The sequence below is a fragment of the Berghia stephanieae genome, chromosome 4, assembly GCF_034508935.2.
Source record: "Berghia stephanieae isolate SIO BIC M18660-M18661 chromosome 4, UCSD_Bste_1.3, whole genome shotgun sequence".
Lineage (NCBI taxonomy): Eukaryota > Metazoa > Mollusca > Gastropoda > Nudibranchia > Aeolidiidae > Berghia > Berghia stephanieae.
In genome coordinates this window covers 68995165-69019768 of record NC_088363.1, presented here as the reverse complement: position 1 = coordinate 69019768, position 24604 = coordinate 68995165, and the positions used below count along the sequence as shown (strand labels likewise).

The 24604-nt window shown below is 36.7% G+C and overlaps 1 protein-coding gene across 5 annotated transcripts; it reads left to right on the top strand.

The window, feature by feature from the left end:
- The first annotated feature begins 1900 nt into the window (after window positions 1-1900).
- LOC144971118 (uncharacterized) lies at window positions 1901-17767 on the top strand. Of its 5 annotated transcripts, none has more exons than XM_078911536.1 (3): window positions 1901-1910; window positions 13344-14575; window positions 14967-17767. In XM_078911536.1, the coding sequence occupies exons 2-3, from the start codon at window positions 13616-13618 to the stop codon at window positions 15111-15113; spliced, it is 1107 nt and encodes a 368-aa protein (XP_078767662.1). In that variant the 5' UTR covers window positions 1901-1910; window positions 13344-13615; the 3' UTR covers window positions 15114-17767. The 5 variants fall into 5 exon arrangements, with proteins under 5 accessions (XP_078767662.1, XP_078767660.1, XP_078767659.1 ...); XM_078911534.1 differs by lacking the exon at window positions 1901-1910 and adding an exon at window positions 1925-2121; XM_078911533.1 differs by lacking the exon at window positions 1901-1910 and adding an exon at window positions 1925-2141.
- The last annotated feature ends 6837 nt before the right edge of the window (window positions 17768-24604 follow it).

Below are 24604 nucleotides of genomic sequence, written 5' to 3'. Positions count from 1 at the left end.
CATCCGATAACTGCTTACTGCTTACATCTTAAATACGATGGCGGCAATTAGCAGCGATTAGCCAATAAAAAGTGGCCGGTCTGGTCCTAGTAGTCTGTGGAGCGGCCACATCCACTTTTACAATGTTTTTTTATTTAATTGTAGGCTGACGTATCTGATGGCTCGTGCATTAAATGGAAGTGAATATTATGTTGTGCAAGCGTCAAAATAAGGAAGAAAAGCTAGCTGACGAAAATGGACAATATCGCCGCCGGTGAAAACAATTCAGTTAACCAAAATTGGTTTGAAAGGAAAAACAAACAAAAGAAAAAAAAGAAGAAAACAGTCTTGGAGAAAAAACAGCAATACACAAAACATCAACAATAAAAACAAGAACAAATTAATTTTTGAAAATCGAAAACGGCCAATCCCAAATAATACAACCCCTTCCTAATAAAAAAAAACCCCAATAAACATGGTATCTGTGTAACAAGGAGAACCTTTGCGATATTTTACGTATTCTTTTACAGTGTTGGTGCAGTTATTTTCCTTATTTAAAAAATTGAATATTAATCAATGTAATTTACAACCACCAAACGAAGTAAAAACTCGTTTTTATTGTGAATTTAAAGACATCATTTATTCAACGGAATCCTTTGGTTAAATTGGTGCAATTTTTGAACAGCTTCCCGGAAATTACAACAACAACAAAACAAACGGATTGATTTATGGCTTAACAATAACAATGAACGAGAACATATACGTAATTATTTTATGTCATTGGGTCTGAGCAAATACTATCAAGTAATCATAATATTACAATTTCATACGATCTCCATTATCGTTGAATTGCCAAACTATACAAGTCTTTTATCATTATAGACATTACTGGATAAAATTACAGCTGCTATTAACTTTGCCTCTCCGAGGATTTTTTTGTTGTTGTTTGTTTTGTCTTTCTTCTCTTTGTTACACTTTTAGGATAGGAAGGCTGAATTTATATTGTATATAATAATAATGATAATAATGATAATAAATAATAATAATAATAATAATAATAATAATAATAATAATAATAATAATAATAATAATAATAGTAATAATAATAATAATAATAATAATAATAATGATAATAAGCATCATCATCATCATCATCATCATCATCATCATCATCATCATATAATAATAATAATAATAATAATAATAATAATAATAATAATAATAATAATAATAATAATGATAATAATAATAGTAGTAGTAGTAGTAATAATAATTGTAGTAATAATAATAACAATGGTAGTAATAGCAGCAGCAGCAGCAGCAGTAGTAGTAGTAGTAGTAGTAGTAGTAGTAGTAGTAGTAGTAGTAGTAGTTAATTATGGTATGCCTAACCAAACATATATTCGAACGAAACTAACGGGGAATGTCTGGTTAAAAGCAATTGACTAAATGCATCTTTTTTTTGCTCACTATTTCTCGAGACGATCAAATATTTTATACATAAGATAAATAAAATGAGTCACCACAGGCACCTTAGCATTGTATTGTTACATACATGATTAAAATGAGACTCTCTGATCTTTCAAGGAATAAAAATATAATAAAGCAAATTAAGTTATTGTTATAAAATCTACCAGTTAAATTGCGTGCATTCTGATAAATATAGAGATGATAAAGCAAAATAAATCTATCAATTGCACAGCTATTTCGTTTAAGTGGCGTTCCAATTACCCTATTCAACTGCAGTGAGGTAGTTGTCATGTTATTGCTATATTAAATCAATAATTCAAATTCGTTGAATTGCATCTCCCTATTTTAAATCTCGGATCGATCAAATGACGAAAATTACTTGGTAATATATCAGGATAATGGGCAACATTTTTTTTTCATAAAAATTTATTCCAAGTTCAAGTTTATGCAATGTAGAGTCGGTACGTTCTGATCTTAAAGGTGGTTTGCCATATTAAGAGAGATTGGTATGGGCTATGGCACTCAGTCGGTTGAGTACTCGGTTTTCAAGCAGACGGACCGGACCTTGTTCTAATTAGCGTCCAATAGGAATTATTTTTATTGTCCGTCAAACTGCATGGAGTGGATAGTTGGCACTAAGATTTGGATGAAAATAGCCATAGAACAAACAAAGTAAAACCGTCCTTTCCACGGTACTAAAATTGGAGTAATTTCCTATGCTGTTTAAGTCCAATTTTATTGTAGACATTTTTTAATGTTTGTAAATTATATTTCAAGGGAGTTCTGAGATTAGGATTTGGGATGCTCGTAGTAATGTAGATATTTCTGATGAAAACCATTCAGAATGAGTTTTACAATTTCATGACCTCTCAAAAAAAAAAAACCAGATGAAAATATATTTTTAGAAACGTTATGTAAGAAAAAAATAAATAAACCCCAATGATTTCTAAACACCGACAAGAGCAAATGAGTAAATGAAATTTAAAAAGATAATTAAAACCGCTCTCTTTAATATCATTTGTTGGGTTTTTTTTATGTCCCAAACAAAGCTTGTATTGTAAGTAGCTTCTAAAGTACGGGGTTCATTTCATAAACTAGTCTCCCCTGCCTCATAACTTCAAAACTATTTAGTGTAACATAATGAAATTTGGCAAAACTCTTTGTACTTTCTGTAGGTGGTGTACGTCGTCGTTGGGGGGAAGAATATGAATAATATAAGATACGTAGACGATGGTACTCTGGTTGTACTCTTCAGAAAACGTGTAGAAAATTTTAGATATACTGGTGAGCAAAAGTGAAGAGATGGGCCTGAAATTAAATGTTAATAAAAACCGAATGCATGGTGGTCTTAAAGATTGACAACAACACGGCCTTTCCCTTGTCAAGTAAAGGAGAGTCCATCAAACAAGTATTTAGATATCTAGGCACTATCATTACCCATGAAGCACGTCACATAGAGGATACAAAACAAATAGTAATAGCAAAATAAATGTGTTTTATAAAATGCGTGGCGTTGTGTCAAACAACAACCTTAAGTTGAAGACCAGAATAAAAGTAGTTGAAACATATGTTATAATTACACTTTTATACGTTTGTGAAACGTGGACGCTTGACAAAGAATGTATTAGGAGGTTAGAGGCATTTGAGATGTGGATGTTTAGAAGAATGTTGAGGTTATCATTGATAGACAAGTATACAAACAAGGAAGTGTTGGCAAAATGAGAAATGGATGATGATGAGGTGATGTGCAAAATTTTAAGCACCAGAGTTGAATGGATAGAAAATGATTTTACTTTTGTTGTTGATAGTTTTGTCATGATGGCCAGCATAATAAATGCTCAGGAAATGAGGGAGGTTTTCTCAAGTTATGACGTTTGCGTAATTATATAATATTTTCACTTTTGCTCAGCAAGTCTGCTCCAGACATACACAGACATCTAATAACTGGTCTAAGAGACAATGCACCATCCATACAAATCAAAGTGAATTCAAGCAATTTCTAATGGGCGAATGGATATGGAAGATGAAAGTTTGCATGGGAAGCTTGTCAGTGGTTGTGGTGTTGCAAGAATGTCAGCTGCTTAGCAATCTCTGGTGGAAGATAAGGGAAAATCATGCTCTGAGATCGCTGAAGAATTGTTTATGTCAAAGACGTCTGTTTACTAATTTCTCATCGAAAACTTGAAAAGAGAAAATTTTTCTCATACTGGATTCCCCATTTGCTGACACCAACCAAAGAGGTTCGCATCAATTTCTTACGACATTTCATTCGTCAATTTTGGAGAAAGCACCGGGACCCAGAAACAAAACGACAGTCTGCTGAGTACAGAAGCAAGAGTGGACATCACCTTGAGAAGGTACGTCGAAAGAAAGGAGCCATAAAGACCGTGCACATGTCATTTTTGACGCATTTGGCTTAATTTTGCGTTCTGTTCGACACTACAATCAACGTCCGATACTATAGAATGATTCTTCAAGAAAAGGTGAGACAAGCCACCACAATGAAACGACATGGTCTCTTGAAAAAAAGATCCTCCATCTCGACAATGCACCAATGCACACAGCAAAATTGATGAATGAGCGAAAATGGCGATTACTTCGTCAAATAGACCATATAATAAAGGTAATTTCTGCCAAGTTTCAGAATCCTGTCACTTTGGAAGGAAAACTTATTACAATTTATGGAAAGAACCTCGTACTTAATCTAGAAAATACAATTAAAAACGATCCTTGAGGTCAATAATGAATTAGGCGCATATTTTGCACGTATGTAATCGATAAACTTAAAAAGAGCCTTGCTTTTCAGAATTTGTACCTTTCTACAAAAATTAAGTGGACATTAAGACAAATTATTTCTGTTGACATATGTTGATTTATGTTGTTGTTATCTCCTATTGAGCAATTGGGATTCTCCATGAATAGTAGTATTGGTTCGACAAATGGATGATGCCAAGTCTGCAAAGATAGGTCATTATCAAGCCCTACTGCAACCTCCTCGTGGTGTCGAACGGTAACAGGTCAAGCTGGCTAACTGCAGAGGGCGACAAGAATAGGCAATGGCAAACCATTCTTGTAACTTTGCCGAGTTAACTGCATGAATAAGTCCAAAAAGTTAAACGGTGACAGCGTAAAGGGGAGCACGTTTTCACGGAAGACTGCTGCCTCGCTCGGTTGGGAGCGTGATGTTCGTCAGGTCACACCGAACCGTCAGCCGGTTACTAGGCGAAATAAATTTAACAAATGTGACAAAACCAAAATTGGGACATGGAATGTCAGGACCTGTGCCCAAAAAGGAAAACTAAACAACATTCTTAAAGAAATGAAACGACTCAAAATAAATATTCTTGGCCTGGCAGAGATGAGATGGAAAGAGCAGGGAACCATGTCAAAACAAGAAAACAACACGACGTATAAGATCATATGGAGTGGTGGAACCTCTTTCCAAAAAGGAGTAGGGATGATCTTAGACCAACAATCAACCAAATTTTACAAAGGGCACGTAGCAATCTCAGACAGAGTTTTGCTGGTTAAGCTAAGAGGACCTGTAGTTGACACCAATATTATTCAAGTTTATGCACCAACAGAAGAGGCGACATATGCAGATATGACAGAGTTTTACCATTCACTAGACAAAGCAAAACGAATGTGTAAATCACAAGAAGTCCTTATGGTAATGGGGGACCTAAATGCTAAGATTGGCAGAGGCAGAGATGGTGACATAATCGGACCACATGGACTCGGAGACAGAAATGAACGAGGAAACATCTGGGCAGATTGGTGTAGAACAAATAAATTAATGATTTCAAACACCTGGTTTCAACAACACCCAAGAAGAACCTGGACATGGCAATCACCAGGGGACAGAGCAAGGAACCAGATAGACTTTATAGCAGTATCATCAAGATTCAGAAATGGCATATTAAATTGCAAAACCTACCCAGGCGCCGATGTAGACAGTGACCATGTCCCAGTTGTTTGTACAGTAAGGATAAAGTTTAAAGCTATTCAGAGAACAGCTGGTAGAATAAAGAGGGATTACAGGTTATGCAAAGACAATGGGATACAAACAAAAATGAGAGAAGAATTTGAAAGTGCACTCATGATACAAAGCCAAAGTGAACCTGATAACGAAAAATGTGAAAAACAATTTGATATATTCCAAAAGTGTGTCAAAGCAACTGCAGAAAAGCATTTACCAGTAGCTCAAATAAACAGCAAAAAAGGAATGGATGGCAAATGAAATTCTAAACCTATTTGAAGAAAGACGAAAATGCAACAGAGGGTCTGCAGAATACCAAACATTGAACAACCACATTAAATCCAAATGCATCGAGGCACACGAGAACTATCTAGACTGGAAATGCTGCGAAATCGAAACAGAATACAAACCCAACCCCCAACAAGCTCACCAAAGAATAAAAGAACTATCAGGGAAAAGGAAAAGCAAAGCAGCAGGAAGTTGTATCCAGAACAAACAAGGGGAACTGCTATTTGAAGAACAACATATAGAAAGCTGATGGGTAGAATACATAGGCTAACTGTACACTGATCCAAATAGAAATGAACCACCACTGAAATTCAAAGAACCATTAAGCGGACCAAACATCACCAAAAGTGAAATTGAACATGCCATGGAACGAATGAAGGATGGTAAAGCAACAGGCCCTGATGAAATATCTGTAGAGGTATTAAAAAGCCTAGGAGATCTAGCAATTGATGAACTTCACATATTATTCAACAATATATACAACACTGGGAAAATTCCAGATGATCTCTGTAACTCTATTTTCATAACAATACCAAAGAAAGCAGGTGCAGTCAGATGCGAAAATTTTAGAACTATAAGTTTAATAAGCCACATTAACAAAATACTGTTGCGTATAATTATCAACAGGCTAAGGAATAAGATTAACCCCGAAATCGCAGAAGAACAATATGGATTCCAACCTGACAGAGGGACAAGGAACGCAATATACCTCCTCCGTGTTTTAAGTGAAAGAGCTATACAGGTTCAGACCCACTATACCTCTGTTTTGTCGACTACAAAAAAGCTTTTGATAGAATACGCCACGAAGAAATACTAAAACAACTGCACTCCATTGGCGCTGATGAGAAAGACCTCAGACTCATGCAAACATTATACTACACCCAGCAGGCATCTATCAAAATCGGAAACTCTACAGGAAATTCCATTCCTATTAAGAAAGGAGTCCGTCAAGGGTGTGTTGCCTCACCAGATCTGTTTAATCTATACCAAGAAACAATCATGAGGGGCATAACTAATATGGAGGGAATAAAAGTAGGAGGTCACAACATAAATAATATAAGATACGCAGACGATTCGGTACTCGTTGCAACATCAGAAATCCAACATCAAAAGATTGTTGACAAAGTGGTAGTAGATAGTGAAGCCAAGGGAATGGAAGTGAATATCACCAAAACGGAATGCATGGTAATACAGAAAAACCCCGAAAACAACACCTGCAATATGGCGAGCAACTTACCAACGTAGAAAGTTTTAAATACCTGGGTTCAATAGTGACAACAGATGGAAGATGTAACCGAGACATACGAGCAAAAATAACTCAAGCCAAACAGGCCTTTATGGACCTCGGAAACATTTTAAAAAACAAACAGATGTCGTTCGGGATTAGATTCCGAGTCTTGAAGTGCTACGTGTGGCCAATTTTGTTATACGGATGCGAAAGCTGGACTACAAATGCAGAAACACAAAAGAACATTGAAGCTTTTGAAATGTGGTGTTTGAGAAGGATGCAGAGAATATCGTATACTGCACACAAAACGAACGAAGAAGTGCTAAAAGAAACATGCCAACAAAGGAAACTAATGCCCTTAATAGCGAATCGGCAACTATCCTTTTTCGGACATATAGTAAGGAAAGATAAGAATGAATACCTGGCAAGTTGTGGAAAAATACCTGGTAAACGCGCCCGGGGAGACAAAGAAAAACACTCATAGACCAACTGAAGGGCTTCACCAACCTAACAATCCAAGAGCTGTTTGAAAAAACAAGAGACAGGGAGGAATGGAGAGAGATAATTCATGCAGTATCCGAAGCCTGGACCAGGCATGGAACCTAGAAGAAGAAGAAGAAGTAGTATTGAAACTTATTCCCATCCGAAAGATTGGCTGGGGTGCTGCGAGGTCTGGGCCGGACGTCCCGCATAGTGAACGGAAATTAATGTGCAACACCTCTCATTTCCAGGTACATTGATCGCCGCGTAATCCTGTATGACAGATTATTGCCTTTCATGCATTATTGTGTCCATAACAACATCTTCCCGTAGTGCTCCATGTTTCCATCGAGTTTGTTATGGGTGCGATCGAGTCCCCGGCGGTATAACCAGGTTAGGGAGTAGATGGGACCCCTTCCTCTTAAGGTATAGAGAGACAGAACCCACCGGCGGGTGGTACATGCTCTGCTCCTTATTCACCCACCTCACACTCATCCTGTAGTGTGATGTCTTCTTCATGTCATATTCTTACTTAATCTAACCCTTTAGCTTATACTTATGGCGAGATGACTTTCTCCAGCATGGGTGGACATGACTCAAGAGCTGTGGAAGGCAATTTGTCCAGGAGAAGGACACCCTGGTGTAAAACCATGGGCGGACAAGGCTCAAGAGCTGAGGAAGGAAACTTGTCTAGGAGTGAATCTCCGAACAATAATCCTGGCCCTCCAGGACTCAAAGTGATGAGAGTCACCTTAGTAATGGAGAGTCCTAGCTGTACTCAGGGCATGAGCCACACACACACACACACACACACACACACACACACACACACACACACACACCAGGAGTTGGAATACTGCTACAGCACAGCTCGCGTACAAAGGCCTCGGTTGCATCGGGGACTCGGCTACGACGGGAAATATAAAAATCCTCGTTATCCGGCCTATATAATTCATATAAATTATGTATGGCTATAACGGGGAAATATTTATTGGAACACGGCTACAATGGTGGTGTGAGTTAAAAGTTTATCACCCAGTTGAGAAAAAAATTACATACTCAAGAAGAAAAGAGGACGCCACCCATTATAGATAGAATGCGCTTGGCCAAGGAGTTCACAACATTGCCATCCGGAAGTATAACGGACCAACACACAAACTCTGTGTAACCATGAACTTTTATAGTCTGGTTAATACAGTTTAGTGAGAACAACTCACAAACGCGGATGGCAAAAACAATAACAAAGGCCTGGGTGACGTCATCTGCATACTATCTATACACATAAGTTAAAGGGAGCGGAGATGAGGTGAGAATTGCATTTCTTGTGTGTACCATTGACATTTCTCTGTGTCATTTGTGCATCCATGACGACGCAACAAAAGGCTAGCAAGAGACACGTGACTGACTGATCAACATGTCGATGCACTCAGGCCTAGTATGTTACAAATAGAGTGAAGGACGTGCGTCTCTTGACTGATTAGGTAACTATGCCTAATGAGAAGTGAGATGATGAAGCTCTATGTGAAGCCTGAGGCTAGGACTGTGCGTTATTTGAGTTTTGAAGTGCAGTTAGTGGTTGTCAGTGGCACAGTTGGAAAGTAGGAAGGTAGAATTAACCGTTGCATTGTTCCAACCCGCCTTGTGTCCTGAAGTAAGTTGAAGAGGGGGTGATATTATATAGTGATTTTGGGGAGGAAGGGGGGGGGGTGGGGTTACAGGAATGGAGGTCACAGTCACATCGTCCGATTAATTTACTTAGGGAGGTAACTCGAAATGTGTCCCTTAACTGTATTTTTTACTTACCTCAGTACTGCTTCCCCTCAAATTCCGTATGCATGGATTATGGATATTTACGGAACTCGGCTACAACAGGGATTTTTTGTTAGTCCCACTATCCCCGTTGTATCCGATTTCCACTGTATTCAAACAAGTCCGAATGATTTTGTGATTGGAGGAAGTATATTCCCTCATAAAGACATACACAAAACCACATGGATATCTCCAAACAAGAAAACAGAAAACCAGATTGATCATTTATGTGTCAATAAAAGTTTTAGAAGATCTCTCCAGGATGTAAGAGTGTACAGAGGTGCTGATGTTGCCTCAGACCATTACACTTTGGCAGCAAAAATCAAAATAAAATAAGGCGGATTGACATAAAAGAAGCAAGACTTACATTATTCAACGTCAGCAAACTTAATGACAAAGAAACACGAATGGATTTCTCTATTAAACTGGAAAATAAATTTGAAATACTTAACATTCTTTCTAAACAAGAAACAGTAGATGGTCAGCATTTAAAGAATCAGTAGTGGATAGAACAATGAAGAAGAAAACTACAATAAAGTATGTAAAACAGTAAAAATATCCACAATCAAAGGCAAGCAAACTACGTAGATGACATTGCAGAGAGAGAGACAGCAGAGGGAGCAGGTCAAAAAGGAAATTTAAGAGATGTTTATAGATGTACTAAGTTGTAAAGTGGAATTTTTAAAAAAGTTAACAGACCAGTCAAAAGTAAAGATGAAAACCCCCTTCTCTCAAATGAAGAACATATCAAAGATGGGTTGCACACTTCCATGAAATACTCAACAGAGATGACACTGAAAACCCATCAAGAAGCAAAAGAAGACCTACCAATAAACTTCAGCCCTCCAAACAAGACAGACATTCTCAAAGCACTAAAAAAATTGAAATGCCAAAAACGTAGCGGGCCCGGATTCGATTCCATCAGAAGCTTTGACATCAAATCCAAATATAATCGCCAAGCAACTACACATTTTGTTTGAAAAGATATGGGAAACGGAAATAATCCACAAAGACTGGAAAGAAGGTCTCATAGTAAAAATACCACAAAAAAAAAAGAAAATTTATTAGAATGCAAGAACTATAGAGCGATAACGCTCCTATCCATACCAAGGAAGGTCTTCAGCAGAATCCTGCTTGTCAGAATGAAAGACATTGTTAACCCTAAACTCAAAGGTGAACAAGCAGGATTCAGGTCAAATAGATCCTACACTGGCCAAATCTGCTCATACAGAATAATCAAAGAGCAAAGCAGTGAATGGAACTCACCTCTCTACCTCAACTTCAATGACTACGAGAAAGCTTTTGATAGTCAATATGGAAAATCACTCGACATTATGGGATACCCCAAAAACTGGTGAACCTTATACAAAGCATGTACAAGGACACAAGCTGCAAAATCATCCACGACAACAGCCTTACAGACTCTTTCCCAATCCAAACTTGGGTTAATAATAATAATAATAATAATAATAATAATAATAATAATAATAATAATAATAATAATAATAATAATAATAATAATGATAATAATGATAATAATAATAATAATAATAATAATATTAATAATAATAATAATAATAATAATAATAATAATAATAATAATAATAATAATAATAATAATAATAATAATAATAATAATAGATTTATAGTGCGCCAAACATCCCTTTTCTGGAGGGCTCTGGGATCATAACATAAATTAAGCCCTAACACACTCCACGAACAACGCTAATTATACACATACTCAAAAGAAAGCCTGTCGGAATAAGAATGTCTTAAATTAACACGTGAAATCATCTAGTGAAGACGAAGAGCGTATCTCAAGTGGTAGTAAATTCCACAATCTTGGACCAGAATGCTGAAAGGCGCGTACACCAGCCTTCACTCGGCAGCGGGGTGTTTTCAATTTAAGATCGAAGCGATCGCTATGGGATGTACCGTTCAATGAGGCGTGCGAGATATGTTGGTGACGAGCCTTCCAAGCATTTGAATACAATAGGTGAATATTTATATTTAATGTGCTGGTCCACTGGCAGCCAATGCAGCTGCCTTAGTAATTCGGGACCTGTAGTTTCCCTGTCTTTCTGCCATGTTCTGTACTTTCTGGAGTTTGCTTATTTTGTCCGTTGTGAGACCAACATATCAAAGATTTTACCAATTTGTTGCAGGTTTCCCTATCAATAAAAAGTCTGATTGTTCTGATGTTACTTAGAATGCAGATAGCACTTGTTCTCACATTATCAATATGTTTGTTCATAGACAGATCATTCTCCAAGGTGATGTCGAGACTTTTTCTGATGTTGTCAGTTGTATTTTATCATTATCGTTAATTGTCAGTGCCAGTGTAGATGGATCTGTCTTATTATAGGAATGAATAAGGCTTCGGTATTATCGTCATTTAATTTTAATCTATTTGCAGACATCCATCTCATCACATGGTTGATGCATTGTTCGTGAACAGTGCAATATCGGATTGCAATCCGATGCTATACACCTGGGCATCGTCGGCGTACATATGTTAAGCGAGAAAAAGATTCTCTAAAATTCTCATAACAGGGGAAGTGTAAAGTACAATAAGGACTGGACCTAAAACGGATCCCTGAGGTACATCAAAATGAAGGTCACGGTCTGACCAAGTTACTTCCCCAATTAAAACTGATTGAGTTCTTTGAGTAAGATATGATGCAAAAACGTTTAAAGCAGTGCCCGATATGCCGAAAATAACTTGTAGTCTTTGAAGTAGTATGGCATGGTCGATAGTGTCAAAGGCCGCCGAAATATCGAGAAGACTAAGGATGGTGGCTTTTCCTTGATCAATGCAGCTAGACATTTGTGATTCTCATCAAAGCAGTTTTTGTGCTATGATTTTACCGGTAGGCCGATTGATAGCACTCGTCGAGGTTATTATATTTCACGTGACATGAAAGTTGTTTTAGAACAATCATTTCTTGAATTTTGGAGATGAATGGTAGCTTCGATTCTGGCCTAAAGCTTTTAAAATTATCACTGCCAAGTCCCGCTTTCTTCAACAATAGCTTCACCAATGCTTTCTTGAAGCTTTCTGGAACATCTCCCATCTTTAATGATTGATTAATCAATTTAGTGATTTAGGGTCTAGATTATCATCACAAATGCCACCCAAATGCAAGATAAAACGTATAGACTTAACATCGAATCAAAGAAAATTGGCCTCCAAATCCATACTGGAAAAACAAAAATCAAGAGATTGAACACAGAAAACAAAACCCCTGTACCTACTCCTTGGCAATTCAGAACTAGACGAAGTCGAATGATTCACATATCTGGGCAGTGTTGTAGAACCCTCCTCCCCCCCCCCCCCCCCCCAATCTTAGAATTAATTGTCAGTTATTGCTGCTTCAATGCAACAAACAAATCAATAACTAGAGGTGCCTAAATGAGTCAATACAATGGAGAGAAAGGTAAAGTGAGTAAATGTGACTCATAACTAAGGGAACAACACAAAACAAACGACGTTTCGGCACAGCGGTTTTAGTTTTCATCATAATGTGAGTTGCTGCTTTTATCATTTAATTGTCGGAGACAAGCGTTTTCTGATTATGTTTGACATCTGAGACTATTTGGGTACAAAAACCATACCACGTAATTTATGAGATACATTCAAAATGTAAGTATAGGCATACAATCAACCATGATCATTTATCTTGTCTTCGTTCTTATACAAAGGGTATTGTTGCCATTTTTTGTATTTGCATTTGTAAAATTGAGAATCAAGCATAAAAACCTGGTAATTGTGGTTCATTCTAAAATGACAATGGCGACTCTATTTTACAAACGGAAAGAGCTGACAAATCCACTGTTGTATGTCATCTTCTTTTAGTCTGCTGTGTCTTTCAACTAAATGTGGTCTGGAACCAGCAATAATCTTACACAATTAGACTCCTCGAGCCTGCCTTATTACATTCACTGCGGCACTGTGTCACCAAATGCAGGAATTAATTATTCTATTTTATGTAAGAAACCATATATAATCTATGTCATTATTACAACCCGTTAGTCATGCAATATAAAATTTGGCAAGATCTTTCAAAATTATTTTCACGGATTTTAAAATTTCTTCTTCGTCCTTGCAAGTCACCAAACAGATTCGTTTCAGCCATTGTTATAAGACTATAGAAACTGCAAAAAAATCTTAGAAACTTATGTCGTGCATGTTTTTGATAATTCATATTGACCATATTATTATACTGCATAAGTCTTCATCATGTTTTCCCGTCGTATCTATTTCAAAATACTCGTTTTAAGATAAAATGGACAACGTAAATAATTTGTTTATAACTTCCAATACGGCTAATTATTGTTTGTTTTAAACAAAAGATAACAAAAATATTTTACACATTTTGACAATGGGTGTATTAACTTCCGGTAATTATACAACCTGGAAACCACAAGTTTCTAATGCTATTCCAGTAAGCAACAATATGGAATCTTCAAATTTCCTCAATGAAAGCACTTCAGACACAATGGATATCAATAAAAAAGGTTTGATGACAGATGAGTTGCGACTAATTTTTGAGGTAATAAACTTCGTCATTCTCACGGGACTCATTAGTTTCTGCGGGATGATCACAAACGCCATCAATTTCATTGTTTTCTTGAGACAAGGCCTTACCGATAGCATTAGTATAAGTCTTTTGGGTTTGGCTATATCGGATTTTGGTGCCTCAACGACGCATGTTTGGATGGGCCTATGCATAAATCCACTGTTTGCTGAATCTGGTATCCCCTTCAACTCACCTACAACTCAGTACATCACAGCTGGGTGGCCCCATGTATGCTTTTCTAGGATCACAAGTTCTATTACAGCATACATCACATTCGAACGCTGTCTTTGCATTGTAATGCCACTGAAAGTGAAAAACATCATCACGCCAAAACGATCTTTCTTCGTCATAATGGCCCTTTACATCCTTGTTATAGCCAGTGTGGCCCCTGCATTTTATGCCATACGCCTCGGCTGGGTATACAAAGAGGACCGGAATATAACTATTGTTGATCTAGTCTACTCACCAAATGGTGTGAACGTTGAAAACATTTCTCTTTTTTTTAACGCATTTTCAAATCTGACTTCATTTATCTTTGTGATTTTGTGCTCGCTATTTCTGGTAAACGGGCTTCGAGAAAAGTCGAAATGGCGGCAGAAATCTTCCAGCGCAGGAGATAACAACTCGTCCAGCAGAGACAACAGGGTCGTCAAAATGGTCATAACTGTTGCCACAGTCTTCATTATATGCTACCTACCATCGACTACAAACTATATTATCATGACTACTTCAGAGGAATACAGCATTATTGGGCGATACAAGGTAATTCAAACAATAGAATGAATGAAGACGACGTCACTTAGTTCAATTTTTGCTTTTTGAAGTCAGTCGGGTGATTATCTCTCACTAAGTTCTCCCAATCAGATTATAAATATTAAAGGTTACTCATAGTTTAGTGTGTTGAAATGACTGATCTGACAGGCCAAAATTGTGACTATTTTCTTTATGTGCATAGAATAAATAGAGTAATTAAATACGAATTTTGATCAATACAATATTTCTATTGTTCAACCCAAGTCTATCAATATTTAGGGCTAAATTAACGGGGATGGAGTGATCAGTTGTAGCATGGACCAAAATAGATCGTTGTTTTTTAATGGTAATTTACAAATAAATATAATTTTCTATTTTTATTTTTCTCATCAACTTCCAGAATGCTTTTCACACTGCGTGGTCTTTTCTCAACGTATTGGAAGCAACAAATTCAGCTGTAAATATTTTCATATACTACAGAATGAGCACCAAATACAGACAAGAGTTCAGAGTGCTATTTTGTCTTAAACCCAAAGATGAAAAGTAACAACAAGGCTAAATGTAGATGCAAAGTTTTCTACTTAATGACAGAGAAAATGGATACGCTTTTATAGTAATACCATGGACTTTTTAGGAAACAATTATTCAAATGAACACTTTTAATGTAACTTATTTACTTAGGCCCTTCACTCCGACTGGACCAAAGGCCATCGACGAATCCCCTTCATCTTTTTCAGCTTTGTGTCATCTTCTCAACTTCTCTCCATGCTAAGCGTTCAGTTTTCAGATCATCCATCAATGCCCTCCTCCAGCTATTCCCAGGCCGCCCTCTCTTCCTTGCTCCCTGCGGCTCTATGTAATAGCCTGTCTAGCAAATTTGTTGCAGGGCTACGCAGGGTGTGTGTGTGTGTGACCGCCATGTTCCTGAGCCATACAGCAACACTAATTTCTCATTGGTGTTGACAATTTTAATCTGAGTTTACATTTTCTAGAAAACCATATTCTTTTCAACACGATGAAGAATACTCTCGCTTTACCTCTTCTAGTTGTAACATCTCTCTCTGTCCCCCTCTTTTTGTCTACTATGCTACAAAGATATGTAAAGGCTTCGACTTCACCAATGGGACTGATCATCAATCGCGAATTTCTCGATTTTTAGTAGTATTTATTTCAATAGTTTAATTTGCTTGATATTTAGTCCTGTGATGCAGGAGATATCTTGCAGTCTATTCGTTTTGTTGTAAAATCAAACCCATTTATTGTCCATCAATGATATTGTTAATACATTTTGGATTCTATTTGTTTTGATGTAAAATCAAAGGCATTTATTGTCCATCAATGATATTGTAGATACATTTTGGATTCTATTTGTTTTGGTGTAAAATCAAAGGCATTTATTGTCCATCAATGATATTGTTAATACATTTTGGATTCTATTCGTTTTGGTGTAAAATTAAAGACATTTATTGTCCATCAATGATATTGTAGATACATTTTGGATTCTATTCGTTTTGATGTAAAATTAAAGACATTTATTGTCCATCAATGATATTGTAAATACATTTTGATTCTTCTGCGTAATAATTTGAATCTGGTGCTCATCTTCACCATAAATATCCTTTACTTCTCATGACTTGATAGTATAGCGCAATGATGTCAAAGAACACTATCAAGTTGCGGCATCGAAGAGTCCAGTATTCAATCTTTTATGTGGATAGTAGTCCTTCCAAGCCATTAGGCCCATAGAGCCGACTTTTATCCGGGTTCCTGTTGTGTTAAATGGACAGTAGCAACTGCTTGTTACCCACTGGAAATACTTTCCGCCAGATGTAACAGACCCAGCAACCCAATCACTGCTTGATGGACAGGGAAAAGAAACATTTCTCGACCCGAGGTCGATCTCAGTCCCTTTGCGTGTAACGCGAATTCTCTACAAACTGAGCTATCAGGAACGCTAAATGACATGTGGTTAAAATAATATATTCTTAAAGTTATTTTTAATTTTTAATAGAAGTGATAAAATATTTTTAAAATAAGTGCAAAATCTACATTCAAACAATATTTGTAGGTCTATAACCGAGATGCAATAATGGACTTGGTTGTAATGAAAAAGATTTTGTGTTGGTTTGAGAGTATTTTGATTACAACAATGAACCCAAAACAGTTTTGGTTATCAGACCTGCAAATAAGTACACCTCGGGTAAAATGTATTTAATGTATTTAGTTTTGCTTTGTGGAACACGTTCTTTGCTCAAGCTCGCAAGCTCCTTGAGCGATTGGGAATGCGTTCCGTATTCCGAAACGGTGGAGTGAAAGAATCCAATTAATGTGACAAGTTATAAGGCAGGCACCTGTCTAAGTTAAATATCTGGAACGGGTGTGCATAAATATAAGGTAGAGAGAGAGAGAGAGAGAGAGAGAGAGAGAGAGAGAGAGAGAGAGAGAGAGAGAGAGAGAGAGAGAGAGAGAGAGAGAGAGAGAGAGAGAGAGAGAGAGAAGTGCAAGAATTTACTCTTTGATGATTTACTCTTTATATTTTTTTTTCACTTTTGCCTGACTCTTATAAATACTTTTTCAGAATTTTTCTATTAAAGTTAAAGGTACATAACGCTATATTCTTACAATCATTTGCAAGGAAGAATACAATTTTTGTCTGAATCTTAACCCTACTCTGGAAAAGCTAGTATTTAAAAATTTGGCCAGAAAACTCGTCCTTCAAACATCGATCGATTTAAATAACCCTCAACCTGGCAAAAACTATCAACCTGGGACTTCGCGAAAGACGAGTTTTCTGGCCAAATATTTAAATACGAGTTTTTCTCGATTACGACAGTTAAGTAATTAAATATAGAGTATCATATCACCATATGACGAAAGAAAGAAAACTCAACGTCTTTTTGAATGAAGTATGCTCTAAGAGTTGTATTGGCTCCGTATTGTAAATCTTAATGTTCAAAATCCAAGTAGTCAAAGGAATTTAACAGAAGAGAAGAGTTCCAAATTGTCGAATTGTCTAATTAAGTGACTTTATGCACTGGAGTTAAGTCAGGTCAATCAGATTGACATAGCCATTACGATGGACGACATAAACAAGAGTATCTTTCGTGTATGAAATTTAATGGCACTATTCCACATAGCTTTACATAATATATTATGTGTATTACAAAAACCGTACAATTAAGACAATAAAACAGAAAGAAATACCTAAAGTTTGCTATCCATGAATTTATTTCAAATCATCAGTTGCTCTGATCTTTTTCGGCGCAAAACTTCTCTGAGTTTGGCAGTATGTCATACCGTTGATTGTTTGTCCTGGTTCAATGCCATCGAGGAGCAGAACACCTTGTATATTCCAGAAAGCTGTGGACATGACATTTTTGGCTGAGTTCTCTTGGAAAAAAGTGAAGAGGGATGTTTCCACATCATGGAATCATGTTTTGTCTCTGTAGCCAAGTAGATCTTGGGATTGACCCGAAACAAATTTGTATCAATCTAGTTTTGATTCTGGTAAAACTAGACCATGTTCTGAGCATGTCAAGAAAAATCCACCAAAGTCTGTCCATGAGAAAATATTAACAGCCATTTCCATCTTTGTCATTGTTAAAGAGAAATAATCAAGAAAAAAATATATTTTTCCCTTCACAAAGACGAGGAGGAAAAAAAAATGCGTTGCCTCTCAATTCATTTTAAATTTAGTTTACCTATTTGTCAGAAAATGCATGCCTTTTTGTGTTTAGGCTTTTTAAACACTGCAATATGGGTTCGGCGAAATTCACCTGAAGAGGGTAAAATTGAAACCTGAAGACCAAGTCTCTTCATGTCTACAGCCTTGCGATTTCGATCACCTAAATATATTTCCCTTTCAATTTGACTGTGTCCTTGCTTTGGAATGGTGCAATACCTAAGCCCTGCCTGGAGTTATTTGCAGAGAGAGAGAGAGAGAGAGAGAGAGAGAGAGAGAGAGAGAGAGAGAGAGAGAGAGGGGGGGGGGGGGAAACATGGATTTATTTTATTTTTTTTCCTTGTAGATAATCTTTCAAATTATAGACTATATAATTGTTTGATTTCTTATATAATAGTTATTTTGTAAACCATTTTGGTGCAACATTTACTTGACCGTTTATAGTCTGATTGATATAATTTGGTGAGAACCGATAATTAAAATGGCCGTCTAAAAACAATGACAATAACAACAAAGAGCTGAGTGACGTCAATTTTGTTCCTTCTGTAGCCTGGCACTAGGAATTGTCTTTTGACGACGTTATTAGGTTAATGCACTGCCTAGTTAGTTGTCGTCAGTAATGCCCAAGGAAATAACTGATACCATTGAATACAACCCACGATATGCTTTCTTTTGTGGTAATATTTTGATCAGTGTCAGCCTATAAGTTTACTAGTGTGACAATACGTTCTTGTGGTATGACACTCGTCTTCGGTTCGGAAGTTCCTGAGGTCGAGTTCCGCTCTGAGCGGCACATAGTTGAATTCCTGGAAATGCCTCTTTACTCACATTCTCTCATCATACTCGGGTGTAAAATGAGTATCTGGCCGCTAACGTCGTAGTTTCTGTTGCCTAACAAGCGTCATCTCGTCCTTCGTGATAAGTGTTGCTGTCGGCTGGGGACACCCTTGTAAAGCGCTTTGAGTACGTTTAGTGGATATTGCGCTATACAAATGCTCAATTAAAAAAACCCGAATACAACGGTACTTTTTAGATACTTATCTGAGGAGCGAACCTTATTTGCCCTTTTATAAATTTCATTGATCTTACCCATCCCACGAGCAAACATGAATCACAACTGAGGAAAAAAAACATCAACTAAAATTCCTGTTCGGTCGTGATTTGTTTTATGATCGAATGATATTTTTTCCCCTCTCCAGTTATTATCTGCATGGTTTGTGTGTAGCCTGAGGAAGGCCAAAGGTCGAAAGGTTGATTGTTTTGTGTTGCCTCAAAACTGAGAGCCAGAAATATGAAGAGATCGGGAAAGAAAAAAAAAAGAAGAAGGAAGAAGAAATAATGATTAATGAAAGTGATGATGCTCTCTATCATTTCGCAGAGAAGTTTTCTACAAACTACCTTGAAGTTTTTGGCTGGGAGTGGGGAGTGGTCAAAGTCTTTAAAAGGACGGACACACACACACACACACACACACACACACACACACACACACACACAATTTGCTTGATCTCCTATTTTAGAGAGGATTGGTAGAATTATACATAATAACACAATAATACATATATTATATATAAAGTTATAGGTACTAGATGTAACTGTTTTGCTTATATTAAAACGTGAGTAGTTTAGCAGACTGGCGGTCAGTCTATTGAGCGAAGATGCTTTGTGCATTCCTATAATTTCCAAATTTAGCAGATACTGCTTTTCATCATAAATGTTATCATATGCTGCTTCTCGTTAACACTCGACATCTCTCCTGTCTTACTAGCCGTGATATTATGTACCTACTATACGATGGTTGTGCTTCATAATATCACGAGAATTTAGGATTTTTAATAAAACTAATATTATAACAGCATTAAGTGCGTTGGGTGAAATTCCCTGTGTGGTTAAAGTAAAATGTTTTCCACACCAAAATGATGGTAGCCAAAACAAAAAACCAAACCGTTAACGGTTATAGATTAGAGAATTTGCTAGTCACCTCTCTAGTAATCTAAAGGCAATAGGAGAGTTGAGTTAACGCCAACTTCATGTTAATGATTGAATGCTTTTGTTGCCCAATTTGGTCCTAATTATAGTTCGCTTCAAAATTTAAGAGTGCACTAGTAATTGGTATACAATGAGGTAAGTTTATGTAAAACCTTAGATACGCAGTCTAAGGTTTTATTTAAAGGTTGTGATTATCAAATATGAAGTCTGGATATTTTACCGTTAATGTTGGCGGTGTTTGTAATATTAGTAATCCCGAGCAAAAGAACTATAAAGTAGTGACGTATAATTTAACGTTATAGCGCTGGAAACTTCGGTGTAAGGTGGTATAGAAGTACGCTTATTATAATTATTTGACAATGATATTGATATTCATCTGTTTTAAAATGCCCAAACCCACAGGATAATATATAGACACCTCTGCTGGTGCGAGGTAAACTCCAAGAACAGTAAGAGACACCAAAGGGGATTGTGTTCACAACTCATACACAATCCCTTGTCGGTTCTCTACTTAACTTGAATAGTCCCTAGTTCCAGCGCGATCAAGGATGGCACCGTTATGGCCTAAACTGCCATAGGCGCCTTTAGACTTGCACAAGATAGTAAGGAGTATTACATGCAATATATCATCAGCAGTACGGACAAATTATACACATCTATAATTTAAAAAAAAAACACCAATATTTTTGTCTGAAATTAACCTTGTTTTTGAAAGTCTTTTTTCTTCTTTTTTCTGTTTTTGATAAGCATGCTTTATTCACATTACCTAATTATTAAAGATGGATTAAAATCAGATATAATTGATGAATTGGAAACAAAGTTGGAGAAACGAGAGCTCTTTGAAAAAAGCTCACACTATACGTAATACACACAATTTTACTATGACTACCGAGTTCAGTGCAATTGGTTGCATTCAAAATCTTCATGAGATAGTTTGGACAGTCCTTTTTAAAAACTAGTTTCATTTTGTTTCATGCTTCTTTAATGAATTCCTATGGTGCTTTTTTAGATTTACAAAGACCATGCATATTTTTAAATTCCAGAAAAGAAAAAGAATATTGTTTTACTCGATAAAAATATATTTGTGCGCAAAGTGATCATAGACATTATCTTGCTGTTAAAGAATGGAGCGACGTGCATATAAATACAGATCTGTTATCCGAACGCACTTATGGGCCTAGTTTAACATTGTTGCAATGGAGATTAATCTGCGCCATTTGTTTTTGAGATTTCAATTACAACAATGAGGCCATAAAGAAATGGCTGAACAGACCTGCAAATAAGTGCACGTGGGAATGGAAGAATATGGCTCTCCAAAATATTTATTTGAAATGGAACGGGGTGCTCCAACCTAAATACAGTTTAGTAACTTCTCTCTCTAGCGATTTAGGTCAAATATGTTCTGATGTTAGTTTTTTTTTTTTTTTTTTTGGACACAGAGGCAGTGAACTTTTGATGCATCAATCGTAATCGGTTCAACAGTCATGACGTCACTTCCCTCGTAATGACGCATAGTAACTTAGCAACTGGCTCTAAACTATCGGAACAATGGCGGACGCCCTTATGAAATATTTCTACGACGAGCATAAAAGTGTATCCCGAGGAGAAAAAACATTATAAATATGATCATATTTTGATTTTATACGTTCTGACCACAATACATATGAAAAGTTCTAGCCAGCATGGGCGACGTGACATCAGACGATTGAATCCAATTATCAAATTCTAAGTGGATCTAATTGATGTAAAAAGAGAAAAATTGTACATTGTCCAACAATTCCTGCTTCATTATCAATTTAGAATATCGGTTAATTCCACAGCAATGGGTGCTCCTACAACAAAAACCACATCCCGCTTATGGTTGCTAATAATTAATTGACATTTTGGATCATTTTCTCGACTCGTGTTGGGTTTGAAACAATTCTGAAAGAATTACTTCTACATTGGTTGGTGACTTACCTTTCTTGTGTCTGATTCTTGTGCGGCTATGTGGTCTTGTGGTATGACACTCGCTTTCGGAAGGTCCTGGGTTCGAGCCTCGCTTGGCGCATAGTTGAGTCCTTGGAAAAGGCTCTTTACTCACATTCTCCAACTTTACAAGCGCTTTACAAGGGGTCCCTGGCCATTAGCAACACGTAATATGTAGGATGAGACATGAAGCCTGTTAGGCGATATTACAATTTTTTCGGACAGAGACAACGCTGTTAACGCCCAGGTACTCATTTTACACCTGAGTACTGTGAGAGAATGTAAGTAAAGAGCCTTTTCCAAGGCCTACATTGCTTTACTATGATACTTTTCAAATTCTACATTGCATTACTATGTAACAAGGCGTGTCATCACACTATTGTAAGACCTAAGTGACAAACAAGGCATGTATTTGAAGTGCACCAGTAGCAACGCTCGCAACAGTAGAAGTAGTAGTAGTAGTAGTAGTAGTAGTAGTAGTAGTAGTAGTAGTAGTAGTAGTAGTAGTAGTAGTACTAGTAGTAGTAGTAGAAGTAGTAGTAGTAGTAGTAGTAGTAGTAGTAGAAGTAGTAGTAGTAGTAGTAGCAGTAGTAGTTGTAGTAGAAGTATTAGTAGTAGTAGCAGTAGTAGTTGTAGCAGAAGTAGTAGTAGTAGTAGTAGTAGTAGTAGTTAGTAGTAGTAAGTATAGTAGTAAGTAGAGTAGTAGTTAGTAGTAGTAGTAGTAGTAGTAGTAGTAGTAGTAGTAGTAGTAGTAGAAAAAAATAGTAGCTTTAGTAGTAGCAGATATAGTCATAGAAGTAGTTGTAGCAGAGTAGTCTGTACAGAAGTAGACGTATAAGTAGTAGTATAGTATGTAGTAGTTAGGTATAGAGTAGTTAGTATTAGTAGATATAGAAGTAGTTAGTAGGGATATTTAGTAATAGTAGTAGTAGTAGTAAAAAAAAAAACTTGAGCTTTTATATAGCGCAATATCCACTAAACGCTTTACAAAGGGTCCCTGACCAACAGCAACACGTTACAAGTAGAACCAGACATGACGCCTGTTAGGCGACATTACAATTTTTTTCGGAAATAGACAACGCTGTTAACGGCCAGGTACTCATTTTACACTAGAGTACGGTGAGAGAATGTGAGTAAACAGCATTTTCCAAGGACTCAACTATGCTCCGAGCGAGGCTCGAACCCATGACCTTCCGATCCGAAAGCGAGTGTCATAGTCATACCACAAGAGTAGTAGTAGTAGTATAGTAGTAGTAGTATAGTAGAGTATAGTATAGTAGTTAGTATTTCTAGAAGCACTGAAGGGTGATGCTTTAAGTCATTACCTATCATACTATTCAAGTAAAAAGTGTTTTGATTACCATTGATGGCATATTCTTTAGGCTTATGCAGTTGAATCAATGTTGATTCTTATAAATGGCGAGAAGGGAAGGCATCAAGGCAGCATTCTGTCTTCTATTCTCTTTGAGATAAGAATAAACTCAAAAGTGAATGCGATAAGACAGAACGTCGACTGCTCCGTATTCGATGAAGACTTCTTTTGCAAATTTGTTGAAGACTCTCACATGATTGATGGGGATAAAGTGAATCAAATGTGCCGTGGGAAATCGAGGTTAGATCTCATAATGTCGAATACTTCTCAATATAAACGATAAACTGGGGATGAGATTGCAATATTATGTTGACACCAGCCGTGAAAATTACTTCTTTCTGTGAGTCAACGCACTGATCGCGTTATCAAAAGAATTTGAGAGAACAAAAGGATGTAGATTGACTATTATCATCATCATCATCATCATTATCATCATCATCATCATCATCATCATCATCATCATCATCATCATCAGTATCATTCATCATCATCATCATCATCATCATCATCATCATCATCATCATCATCATCATCATCATCATCAGTATCATTCATCATCATCATCATCATCATCATCATCATCATCATCATCATCATCATCATCATCCTCATCATCATCATCATCATCATCATTCAGCTGACTTGTTTCATCATTGATCGTAAAGCGCCCAAAATTCTCCAGTTACCTTTACCGGACCATAGCAAATCCAATTCGTTTCAGTTTCAGGTCTTTTCAACATCTGCCTTCTCCTTGTCTATCACTCCTATCTTCGTTCTTAGTAGAACATTTTCCTCTTCCCAAGAGGGACCCATTTTAGTATTGATTAAGGCAATTGATGTTCGTTGATCGATACGCACGACAATTCCATTAAACGATTGCGCATGATATTTTCCCACAAAGGTTTAACTTCAATGTTATAATATTAGTTCACTGCATAAGCTGTGATAATCCATATAATGAGATTACTTTAACCCTCTCCTCACCACCTTTTGGAGAATCGTCACATTTGTTACGATGTAAAGGTCC

Excerpts from the sequence above, each read along its gene's own strand:
- LOC144971118 (XM_078911536.1), top strand. The coding sequence starts at position 13,616 with ATGGGTGTATTAACTTCCGGTAATTATACAACCTGGAAACCACAAGTT. Across the intron at positions 14,576-14,966 it reads GCATTATTGGGCGATACAAG|AATGCTTTTCACACTGCGTG; the intron begins GTAATTCAAACA and ends ATCAACTTCCAG.